Raw genomic sequence first — 13235 nt, forward strand, 5'->3', positions numbered from 1 at the left:
CARCTCTCTCATGAGAACGGGCTTAGTGCAAGCGCCGGAATTTCCGAGATCCACACACAGCTCTGCTGCTGGCAGTGCCCCAGCTCTGCACAGAGCACAGAGGCACCTGGAAATGGCAATTTGTACAAAACAAGGATTCTTTACACACCACCAAAAGTGCACTTTTATACAGAACAYGGATCCTTTACACGCCACCAAAGGTGCACTTTTATACAGAACAYGGATCCTTTASACGCCACCAAARGTGCACTTTCATACAGAACACGGATCCTTTACACACCACCAAAGGTGCACTTTCTGAAGTGGAAACTTTCCAGGTGTCAGTTTGTGTTTAAAGCAAAAGTGGGATCTGAAATTTAACAAGGTACAAAGATTTTTCTTAATTTTCTTAAGATTTTTCTTGAATGGCAGCTTTAAAGAAAATATTTAAGGAGGAGAGAAGAATGGACATCAGATTTCCCTAATATTTGGCACAAACCTTTCCTTTTTTCCTCCCCTTCCCCTTTGACAAAAAAGTACCTAGGGCACCCCAATAAATAAATAAATAAATAAATAAAATTTCCCCCAAACAATGCTCAAAAATGAGTAATCTGCATGTTTGCTGAAAACTTCCAGGATATTTCCCTATTGAACTGCTGTCCCTTGCCTTAAGCTGGTAGTGGTGCCTGGCTGCTAACCAGAGTTCTTCCATGCTATGACAGTAAAATGAGAGTTATATTGGCAAGAATCAGATCCAAACTGCACCTTATGAGCCAATAAATCTTTAATACAGTTGTAATCCTAAAATTTGATCACTTTACTTCCCTCCATAGATGGGGTATTTTAAAGTATTCGTTTATCTGCACGTAGGGGAAATGCTGAAGTAATAGATCAGAAATACACCTGAGACTAGTTCAGATTCCAAACTTCAAAAAAATGGACACAAATCGAGTAATTGTAAAATCTCCTTGGCCAAAGCCTGCTGTAGTCATCTCCTGAAGGAGAAAATGCAATTCCATAAAAGCAGAACATAGAAATGAGGAGTTCTTTTTCCCATTAATTCTCAGAAAGGGAATTGTCTGCCCTGTGCCACAGGGCAGCAGTGTGGGCAGTGCAACCCACCCAGAATTTTAGGCTGTGTTAACATCTTGTTCATATTTCTGTAATTCAGAGATGCATTCTGGGTTTTTTTTTTTTTTCCCTCATTAAGGGTCTGCAATTAATTTAAAACAGAAATTAAACTTTAGTGCCCAAGGAAGTAGTCAAAAGTTGTATGTTGGTTTTCAAATAACAAAAAAATTATGGTAATAACAGGACCATGTTACAAGCAGCTGCTAAAACAGCAAAATTCAGTCTTTCACTGAGTTATTCTATTTTCAATTCTTTATAGCTTTGCTGAGACTTTAAGTATTTATAATTAATTTTTCCATGCTTTTAAGTATTATTGAAGTGTTCTGGCCAATTTTGAGAATAAGAGCAGGAAAAATAGCTGTGCATACTGGCTGTGTTTGATTTTCCTGAGAACCTACAATACAACCAGATTATGGAATACAACTTTGAAATTTGCCCTTGGAAAAATCTGAGCTTTGGGGGGAAAAATTTCAAGTCTTTTTTTTTTCGATGATAAACTAACAGTTGCCTCCTAGRGTTTCAGAGCACCATCCCAGAATGGCTGATATTTGCACAACTTTTTGCATCAGCAATAATGCAAATCAATTATTTCCACGGCCTAAACCCCACAGCTCTTTAGTGAAGCAGGGCTGGGTGGGAAAATAAAGCAGTAGCATTCCTAAAATCCTCTCTTTGTTTCTGTGTGCTCTGGGACACAAAAGGCAGCTGGTTTCTCATCTCAGGGCTCCTGGCAAGACCAGCAGTCCCCTCCTGTAAGTGTTTGAGGCCTGTTCTTCCTGCTGCCAACAGAGAAGGGGAGGAAATTTTGTGCAAATGCAGTTTCTGTTTCTATCCTGCCCTAGATGCTCACCAAATTTGAGGCCTCAATATTTTACACTAAATATATCCATATCTGTAACTTCTGCCACAATCACTGCCTGGACAAATCCCATGTTGCCTTTAAACCTGGGATTTTTCCAGCACCCAGCTGTGCCCCCGAGCCTGGACAGAAACAAGAATTTCCACTGAAACAGGAATCACTGCGTGATGTTCTCCCTTCAGCACTCAACYCTTGCAGGGAAGGTTCTGGTGCTTCAAATGTGCTGCAATCAACCAAGACCAAGTATCCCCCTGTGCCCCTGAAAGGTTCACTGCACTGGAAATGCTGGGATTGACTCCAGAAAGTAAAATCAGGAGGTAATAATGTGAAGTTRCAAAAGAAACTTCAAAGAACATCAAAGAAACAAAAAGGAGGAGGAACAGCAGAGCCTTGCTGGCACTTCTGGGCAGTGCTCTCTGAGAAAAGAGCCCATGGAGAGGAAAAGTTAGGAGGTGTTTCCTTATGGCTTGATTGGAACCAGGAGCAGAGCAAGTGCTGCTGTAAAAATAATTTATTTACTYGTAGGAGCACAATAAACTCAGTCTCAACTGTGCTGCCTGAGTCTGACACCCACAAACACTGCTCTTGGTGATACCGTCACCTTCTCCACAAGGACAAAATCTGGTGGAAACACGCAGCAAATGCTTCTGTCAATGAGGGCTAAGAAGGAATAGAAACAAATGTATCCAAGCGGGTAAAAAATGAAGCAGTGCATTCATCAGAAAAGTAAACAGGTCCAAACAGCTACACTGCCAAGACACTTCAAGGAAGCAGGTGCCTTCCTATCCCATCATTCATTCAGAGTCACCCATCTCTGCAGTAGAATGAAGTAATCACTGCTGGAAAGTTAAAATTATTTTTTTTTTCTGGGGCAGGATCAGATTTTTCAGTCTCTCCAAAACTCTTGYTAATTCAAAATAGTATTTTTATGTCAAAATTGCATCTTGAGCTATTATGAGTTTTACAAAAATACACGGTTTTAAATTTTTTTAATTTTTCCTCAGTGATATTTTGACATTTCCTTAAAAGACTTTTTAGAAAAAGGTTCCATCAGTTCATCACGTCTACTCTTCAAGAAACACTGTTGGAATATCTCTGCTGTATTTTAGATAACTCTTTGGATTTTGTTTAATTTCATAAAAGAACCATCTTTTAAACATGCTAACCCTAAGTATGCCAACGTAACATTATACAAAGCTGTACATCATTTCATAGAACTAAAGCAGCAGTGGATCAAAGATCTTTCCAATTTTTAACAAGTGTGTGGACAGTAACATCCAGCCATTTGCTACACCTAGACTTGAGTGCTGTAAGAAAAAGTGTTAGCTGGTTCTCAGTAATTACCATTAGGCAAAAGTGCATCATCTTTCTGATTGTGCAGATACCTGGAAGGAAGGTGCTGAATTTGTTACGTTAATACTAAAATGACTAAGCCAAGAGGAAAWACAATTTTGTTCATTTCTGTTGCTTAACATTCTGATTTATTATACAAATATGTATTCCTTACCAATCTTCAAATTTCCAAATGAAAGAACCATTGTAAGACACTTCACTGAGCACTCTGACCAGTATTTTTCTCAGCACTCTTTCAAAAGAAGACAAAAGATCCCAAACCAAAAGAAGTGTAACACTCCAGTTCCCCAGTTTTAGATTTTTCCTGCTCTGGGCCGAGTGAACAGCACGTAACTGTGCAAGTAGTTTTGCTCCCATCTGTGTTTCTCTGTCTTTAAATATTGTGGAAAAAATACTAAAAATCCTTAATACATATCCCTGTAGATTTCCTGTAGTAAAGGGTGTAAATGTGCATCAGATTCAGTCTTCTTGATTATCTGAACGAGCTGAGCATGCTCTGTGACAAGCTGTCGGAGGTCAGCCATTTTTTGGAGAAGTTTTGGGAAGAGGAAGGTGTCGTCGGGATGGTTGGTTTGCAAGTGAAGTTTCAGTACATGCACAATGCTCTCCTGCATTTTTTCAATGTGTCCTACATTTACAAGACCAGGACGATCTGTTCTCAAAACAAGCAAAAGAACACATGTCATAATTGGATAATGATTCCTTAAAAGTGTAGTTAGTGGTAGTATTGAATCTTCCAGAGGATAGAAGTTTTTCCATTAAAATTATTAATTCATGAGAGGGAAATATTGAAACTTACTACCTTAGAGAACGAATATGCAATGCTTACCTCCACAGCAAATAATGGCAGCAACAAAAAGGGATATATCGCTATCATCCAAATCCAGTGCATTGAATTTCATTGCAAAATCAAATTTTGGCTCCATTATGTCACAGAATGGCTTTCTCAGGCTCTTCAGGAACTCGCGGGTTATAAAACCGTTCCCGTAGGCCACCAGCATGCCGTCCTTGTTCATCACTGAGGCCAGCATGGCAAATATGGCTTCATAGACCCCGTACTTCAGCAGCGTCACCTGATCGTTCARGTCCAGGTTGGAGAAGCCAGGGATGGATTTGGCGAATTCCGTCAGCTCTGTGACCGTCTCCACGGAYGTGCACTGGCAGCAGTGGAAGATTCGAACTTCTGCTTCCTTGTTCTGAATCCCATTGGCCACCAGCTTTGCCACCAGGGTCTTCTCTGCCATACACAACGTRTCCATGTCATGTATAACAAATGGCTGCAGAGGAAAAAACCATTAATTCAGTTGCACAATAATGGCTATTAATAATTTTTTCCTGAAGAATAGGAATTTTGATAAACTTTAACTTCTGTGCTAATCAGKCTTTAATAATCAGTAAACCCTGAGTTGTTTTGTATTTCAAAAGACAAACACTGTATGACAGAACTACAAACTGCAGCACCTAACAAGCCTGCTCTGCAAACAGCAATGCAAATGGTCAGAGATGCGGGGCTTGTCTTTAATTCATTTTATCTAATGGTTACAGCAAAGCTGCAGCACTCCTGTGCTTGGTATGCAAATATCCACCTCAGAGCCAGTCCCAGAGGGTTCACAAAAGACTTGTATTACCTTCTCCAGAAGTCCAGGTTATTCTGCCTACACTCCTATCGATTCCTAAACTAACTACACTTGATGCACATCATGATGCTTTCCTGAAGTACCCTAGGGGGAATACAGACAGTCATTTCAATACAGGACTCCAKATTTGCACAAGAATGAGAACCCTGCACTACTCTTGTGTGTTATAATCAGATTTTTATAGATTTATGTCCCAATTGTCCCAACTTTCTAATTGCAGTTGGGTCTGAGTCATCTCTAAACAAAATCCCACTCCAATGTCAAACACAAAATTTGGTCTTTTCCTTAATCCCCTTTGTTTTGAAAGGTGCATGCATTACAATCTGATGAGCCACTCTCTTCAAACATCATACCAAAACCAGCATTAGGACTTCCTTGMGAACAATCAGAACTCAAAAATATTGTGATACATATCTGCAGAGCAATAGTCAAAACAAAGTACAATCCCTTAAAGAAAAACAGCAAACCCCAGTGCTTCCCAGCCTAGCAAGGTCACAGCAACTGACCTTGAACAGAAATTTCCATACACRCCAAGCACCTTCCCTGGGCTGTTTTGCTCATCTCAGATTAAAATCCTGAGGAACACATAGTGTTCTGTCAGGAGCTCATAGGATTCACTTGTTTCACTCACAAAAYTGTCCAACAGGTGACTTTCCTATGGTTGTTCATTTTTAAAGGTTTACAGCTGCTGCACGTTCCATCTCACTCCAGCACAGTTACACAGAGCAGGACTTTCCATGGGAAGGTGGATATGAGTGGAAAGTGGCAAAGCAAGAAACACGTCTCTAAATACTTTAAAATATGTACACCACCTTAAACACTTTTAACAAGAACATTTAACATCATTTCACTATGCAGAAGTATAGCTAAGGACTTGGGAACTAAATTAAAAAATGACACTTTGTCATCATGAAAATTGCTCATTCATTCTGAAATTAAATGTAGTGGTGCCAAAAATTAGGATTCACTGTATTTGTGACAGAAAAACATACTTTTTTTTCACTGTCATAATGGGAAATTAACTTTGAACCATTCTCCCCATATCAAGAGGTATTCACATAYAGATATCACTTCATTTTTGATTAAGAACAATAATTTAAGGTTATGAGTTTTCACTTACATGGTAATCACCTGCTTTTCCTAAAGCTTCTTACTATTCTGACAGAGGTTAAAAACAACCATATTTACTACAGGTATTCTCTTTGAGTATTTCATGTCTGTATTACCATGATATTTATTTTCTATAAGACTTGCTAAAGAGTTTACAAATTATTGCAACCACCTTATGCWCCTGTCAGCTTTATTTTAAATTAACAGCAAAAGTACTTACTGGATTGTTATTGGTTTTCCCTGCAAGGATGATTCTGGCTTTAACCTTGTTCATATTGAAGTTTTTCAGGTAGGCATCGTGAATTCTTTTGGCAAGTGATTTAAGATCTGCCATTTCTGAATCTTCTACATAATTTTCACCTGTTAGAATTTCTGCTTTGAGCTTGGCCTTCTCCGACCTCGGCATTCGTCCAAAACGAATTGCTGATGGGGAGACACAATTATGAAACAAACATKAATTATTTAAGAACTTAAATAAATTGCTGATTAGAGCTGATTCTAGATAGTTTTTTGTCTGGAAAAACTGAGGTAGAGGTGAAGAAATCCTCACCTTCCCAACACAGTCAGTGACTGATGCTGAACTAAAGGAAATCAGTTATTTCAGAAACTTGGGTGTAAATTTGGWTGTAGCTCTTTTCCTGAGAAGGACTGCCAGCCACTTAGAAGCCATCCCTTTGCCCTTTTGCAACAAAACTGCAGGTGCTCCCTTCAGCTGGAGCACAGCCACAGCGTTCAGTGGGAAGAAACAGCTTCAAAATGTATCAGTTCCTGCAACCAGCACAGTTCCTTGCTCAGCTCCCAACCTGAGATGTCCCTTTGCTGTCCAGCACACTTTCTGAGCACGGCCATCCTCAGTCTTGCAGAGACTACCAACCCTCTCCCAAAGGACCTCAATCTCAGCCCAGGCTCACCACAAGGGCTGCTGCAGAACCAGAAAGTCAACTCTCCCCTGCTGGGACTCCAGACTGCAATGCCACAAGCAGCTTTCCCAACCGTGCTCCCACCCAGCTATCCTGACTGCACAGTTTCCTTRGGAAATTTGTCTCCTAACCCACAGCTTTTCACCTGGCCCAGCATTTTTACCTAAATCCACATTGCCCCGAGTTCAGCCTGGACAACATCAGAGCAGGCAGGGAAAGCAAACTACGGTCAAATAAATAGCCAGGTGAGAGGTGCYTTCTCATGGCTTGGCCTCTCCCTTYTCWCCCGTGCTGCTCAGCTCAGCAAGCTGTGTCCTGCACWCAGGATTGCCTCGTGGGCTGAAATGGCTCTGCAAGCCACAAGCCTGCCAGCCTTATCTTAAATCACTAGCACAAACAACARCGTAACTTTTAAACTGGGTAGCTAAATGCTCTGAATTTTTACCATTCTGTTTAACAAACAATCTACCAGATCCATGCTGCACAGTCAGCACGGACCTTTGCCCTCCCCCCTACTTTCTGAACCATCTGCCCAAGAGCTGTTGCACTGTAACCTGAAAAATAATGAAGACTGCTTTCCTACAGATTTCTATCCTGCGTCAATCCCCCCTTACAATGAGGCAGTTGTTCTCCTCCTACTCYTCTACAAAACCCTTGATCAGAATTCTTCCAGTATTGAAATTTGTTTCAATGGGAGTACTGCTGCTAAAGTTCTGGGAGAAGAAAGCAAATAAATGAACATTCATATGGACAAACTGACATCCAGCACAACTGTGTAAAGCTCRTATCAGCACATTTGGAAGCTCTGCATCAGCTACACGAACCCACCAGGGAAACTGGTGTCCCCCACCGTGATTTATCCTTTAAAAAATCTGAGGTTCCCTTCATGTGTATGAGTAAAAATGCYATCCAAGTGCCTGCCTGCAGCAGCAGACTCTGGGTAGGAACAAACAAATTAAGGGCACTCTTACCTACCATTATGTGACATTCCAACTGAAAGGCACTTTTGAAAACGACAGTATTGGCACTTATTACGATTTTTTTTCTGAATTTTGCAGTTGCGATCGCATTTATCATAGATGAGTTTTAAACGGATTGTTCTTCTAAAAAAGCCCTATAAAAAGTTAAAAAAAAAGTAATGTTAATGATTTTAGCTTCTAAGCTTCAATCATACAGGTAATTTTTTTTATCTTATTGCTTATTGATGTCACTAGCAAAGCAGTAGAGAAGGTCGGTCACACACTGCCCAACCACAGGGGCAGCAAACCCAGGGCCATCACTTTTTGTGTCACCTCAKCAAGCAATGTGTCATTTAGGCTGTGGGACACACCCTGCCAGGAACTGGCTCCCCATCTCTAACAGATATTCTGCTTTATGCCACAAGATTTACATTTCTATCATCATATTGAGTAGAAAACTGTACCCAAAGACCATTATTTCTCTCCTCTTACATTCTAATATAGAAAAAGATAGAAAACAAAAMCATTGGAGGAAAAAAGAAATTTATAGTTCATGGGTCATATCATCCCAAAAATGATAAGAATGATTTGCCCCAGAGATGTACCCTGGCCCCAAAACCATAAGAGGTACAACACTGAGTGATTCAGGCAGCMTGTGGTGGAGGTGAGAAATTCAGGATTTGTTACTGTTGTAACAGGAACAGAGCAGACTGSCATACTCCTCTTCCCAGCCATGATCCCAACACAAACAAAATAAAACACTAGTGGAGCATGAAGGCTTTGATTTATTTACTTATTTATTTTTGGGTCACAAATTAATGTTTTGTTGTAGTGTTTCACTAACTACATCCAGAAAAGCAGCATTAAAATGATCATTGTAAATTGCTCCTGCTTGATGAAGGTGTGCTATTGAGTTATGGTATTTGAACAACTTATTTCAGAAAAAAAGACCATAGATAGGTTTATTGTTTAAATAATTGTATTGGCTAGAAGTATAGAAATTAAACATTTACGTACCAAATGTTTATTTTCGTATTACCCTATAAATAAAGCAACATGATTTAAGTTCTTAAGAAGAAAATTATGACTGTACCTTACAACCTTCACAAGCATGTACTCCGTAATGGTAGCCTGAGGCTTTATCCCCACAAATTCTACATTCAATGTTTAATGCTCCACTGGGTGATTCATCTATGCTACCTGGAGCTGTGGCAAAATTAATGGATGAAGGACTGGATGCTGGTGAAAGGGTGTCTAAAAAAGAAAAAAAAAAAAGGAACACTTCATAAATACTGTTCTATCAAAAAAAAAAAAAAAAAAAAGGAACACTTCATAAATACTGTTCTATCAAGATTGATATAATTTCTATACTAAAACCACACAAAAAATACGAGATTATTCAAAAAAGAATCTTAACAGGCATTAAGTGAACTAACAACTTGACCATAAGTCTTTGAAAAATACTTCACATTACCAGTGCAAACCACACAAAATACAGGGTGTACCTTGCTAATTTTCATGAGACATAGAATGTCAAAAAGGAAAAAGCCTTACTGAAGTGACTCTGGAGAACTAGATGGGTGATAAAGGACCCAATAAATACACACCACACCAATGCTATTTGAAAAAAGGTTGTGAACAGCTCATCTTGACTTTCCATCTTCCATCTCCTGTGCTGCAGGGATGGGCAGGGGATCTCTTGTTACAGCACCACAGGAGACACATTCCTACCTCACACAGATACAGCAAGGACCTGTGAAGAACTACTCACAATTTTAAATGATACCTAAACTGAGGCCTAAAAAGCAGATGAATAAGTCCTGCACATCAGCAGAAAGTCTGAACAGATGTTAAAAGGAAGGTAACACAAGTGCCTGCTTCTAAAATAGTCTTGCTCAGATATTTTGTGTTTTGCTTCTAATGGGAAAAGCCTTTCTGAATCGTGATATAAACTCGCCAGACRTGCCACCAGCAGATGAACACATTACAAAAGTAACACGTTCCAACCTTAATTATGTCAATTAATATTTCCACCTTGTTGGAGGAAAATATTTTCTGAGGCCAGAATTTCTTTTATCTTCCATCTTGCAACTCGCACCACAAGACTTCAGCAAATTAATGGGTGTGTTATTTTAACAGACAGATTAAGAAACACTCATGAATGTAGGTCAGCAAGTATTATGTTGGAAAAAACCTTGGCACAGAACTCAGAGTCTGCATTGCCAGCGCTGCCAAGCCCACAGGCATCAGAGTCATCAAGAACAGCCTAAACCCCAGGATTTTTCTGAAGTGTGAGTGATTTCATTTTACTTGCCTTGTGAAATTTGGGCTTTGGTAGTTTACATTTTRCATGTTCTCTAACCACAAAACAAGAACATTTTGCAATGAGCACTGAATTCTCCATGAGAAGGTGACAGTAGAAGCTGATCCAAATTATTGTAGGCCTTGCACACACCTACACTCCATTAACTGTAAAACCTCCTGCCATTGAAGGACCACTTGATAAACAAATATACATAAAGAACATCAGAACTTTTCTCCTACAAGGCATCTCTCTGATGAGAAGGTCTGCAACCAAAAAGGAACCAAGTGATAGTTCTAGAAACATTCCCTTGGTCAATARTGCCAGGAGGCAGCCCTCCCTGCTCCCTTCAAAACCTACACTGATCATTTTGACTTCCTCAGTTCYATTATTTCAAGGTGAAACAGGGATCACGGGCTGGGAATTAATTTAAAGTAAGAACCCCTCCAAACAAAACCTAATGCAAACCAACCAAAAGGTTAATGGTAAACTACTCCAATTGGCTCTACTGCCCAAAGACTTGCAAACACCCAGGTTCAATAGGAAAACCTTCCTGAGATCACCAGTGTCCCACACCACTGCAGTGATTCCCGTTCTGATCTCCCAAACAAAACCTCTGACTAAAGACTGCTACAGTCATTCTTCAGGGACATTTGTCCAATWTTTGAACTTTAGCCTTAACTATTTTAAGAGCATCCCATAATCATATATATTTCTAGTGTCACTTCATCATAAACAATAACTATAGCATTAAAGATGCTTTCAATTTCTATAATTCTATTTATAAAAGAAAGTTTTTTGGTAAATCGAACTCTCTTACCTGTTATAAATGATCCATCAGATCCTGGACCATTTCCCAGTGATTGGAATTCTGTTAAACTTAAAGCTCCAGAGCTATCATCACCTAGAGACTGGGAGAGGTCTTGAATGTTCTCCATATCTTGTAGGAACTCTCCAGATAAAGGGCTGTCTATATCCTCCTCCTCCAAGGGAGTAAGGGGATAGAGCTGGTTTTCAGTGTCCACCATCTTGATCAAGTAGAGCAGTCACTTAAACTTCTTTACACTTGTGAAAAAAAAAAAATTAAAAATAATCAGATATTAAAAAAAATTATTTGAACCAGTTGCAGCACACTGAACACAGGATTTCTAATCCAAAGGTGAAATATTATACAACATTCTGTTGCTCTGGAAAGTTTATGCAACATGAATCATCAAGGGTGGGGAAAATTCCCAAAAAGACTTCAAGATGAATGAAAGTTATGACAAGATCAATCTGCAGATTRTTGTTTTCTCTCTACTGCTGAGAAAAGTGTTTCTATAGAAGGCTTTAAGCACTTCCCATCAAAACTGATAATAAACATCAATATTCTACTCACTCTTCYTGAATAGGAAAAACAAATGACATGCTGCCACTGTTACCAACTTGCCATCTCATTCTACAAAGACCATTAGTGCAGATCTATTTGCCCAATTTCTTTGAAATAGTATAGTTTAAACTGAATATGGGATTTATCCACAATTTCTAACACCAGTGACAGACAGCAGGTACGTTCTGTACCAGCTGTGCTGGTGGGTGAGAGCTGGACATGCAGCATGGATAAACCCAGTAACACCTGGAACCAACTGTGCTGTTTGCTCTTAGTTATCTATCACAGCTCCTGACATCACCAGAACATATTCCAACTGAGAAATGAGAAACCCCTTGCATGTATTTGTGAAAACAAAGCTAAATTCYTGTCCCTGTGACGCAGCCATTTTGCGATGAGGGAAAGCATAAAGAAACCTCCAGCAATTCAGAGACCACCAAATCTGTCTCCTTAAGGAGCCACCAGCAAAAAAAAGATGAGAGGAATGGCAGAGCACACGATTGGCACTGCTTCTCCAGTGTGCTCTTCAAGCTCTCCTGGGTTAATCCCAGGATCTGGGTTGACACACAGAAACATTACGTTCCTGTGCAGACACTCAGCCCCRGGACAGCTGGGGAGGTTCCAGTAGGCACTGGGTTTCTCGTGCCATGTTCCMTACTCAATCACATGAATCTCTCCAAGAGCTGCTTCTTCATCCAGCACAAGTATTTTTAAAAGATTAAGTGAACACTGAGGTCTACCTTCAACCAAAAGAGGCATTATCTGACAGGAAAGCAAAGGAAAGGCTTGAGAGCCTTTGACCTCTAAGCAACTTCGCCCAAACCGCACCATATTTTTCCACATTTACAATCAATATGTAAAACTCAGCAGCCTTTTTAGCTGAATTTCTGTAAAAACAACCTAATAGCTAGTGAAACATAAATGGAGTGCTTCTTGTTTTAACTATTAAATTACATACCCTTTTGTACTTTCAAACACTACAAGTAAATTACAGCTGCTTAATCATTAGAGCTCTTGTCAATGATTAACTGGTACCTAAGCAAGCATGGCGACAACATAACAKTTTCTGAAGACTGTCAAAATACACTAATATTCAAAAAACACTAATATTAAAAAAATTGAAAATTATTTTTTATAAGCTCAGGAAATCTTTAAGTAATTTATCTGGTGATTACGCAGTAAACTGCCTTCTGGCTTCTCTGTTCTGTGCGTGTTTACACGTGCACGTGCTTTCTTTGGCAGGCATAACACAYATTGATCCTTGCTTGAATGAGAAAAAGCTAAAATAAAAAAGGATGAGGAGTATGAAGTTCATTTAATATTCACAGAGAGTATTCTGCTTTACAAAAGGCCCTGTACATGTTACAACAGTAGATGCAGTAGCTGCAGTATGATGATTCCACTCAAAGGTATGTCTTCTAARTCTGTACAAAAATTCTGGGCCACAAAGACATTTGCAAAGGATTTTCTCAGTTTCCCATACAATATTTTAGTCTCCACACCCCSTTTCCTACCCCTACATACTAACACACACAAACTGAAAACAAGAGAATAGAGCACAGAGAAATAAGGATAGAGCTTCGTGCAATTCTGGTTTTGAGGTTAAACAGATTTTA

The 13235-nt window shown here is 39.5% G+C and overlaps 1 protein-coding gene across 1 annotated transcript; it reads right to left on the minus strand.

Moving 5' to 3' along the window:
• Positions 1–216: 216 nt before the first annotated feature.
• PPARA (peroxisome proliferator activated receptor alpha) lies at positions 217–11307 on the minus strand. Its single transcript, XM_057373448.1, has 6 exons — positions 11071–11307; positions 9042–9202; positions 7965–8103; positions 6290–6492; positions 4152–4599; positions 217–3974 (listed from the first exon to the last, which is right to left on the minus strand). Exons 1-6 carry the CDS (start codon positions 11276–11278, stop codon positions 3727–3729), a joined length of 1407 nt encoding a protein of 468 aa, XP_057229431.1. The 5' UTR covers positions 11279–11307; the 3' UTR covers positions 217–3726.
• Between the last annotated feature and the right edge of the window lie 1928 nt (positions 11308–13235).

The sequence above is a fragment of the Malurus melanocephalus genome, unplaced genomic scaffold (genome assembly GCF_030028575.1).
Source record: "Malurus melanocephalus ecotype Western Australia unplaced genomic scaffold, MMel_1.1 scaffold_197, whole genome shotgun sequence".
In the NCBI taxonomy this organism is placed as follows: domain Eukaryota; kingdom Metazoa; phylum Chordata; class Aves; order Passeriformes; family Maluridae; genus Malurus; species Malurus melanocephalus.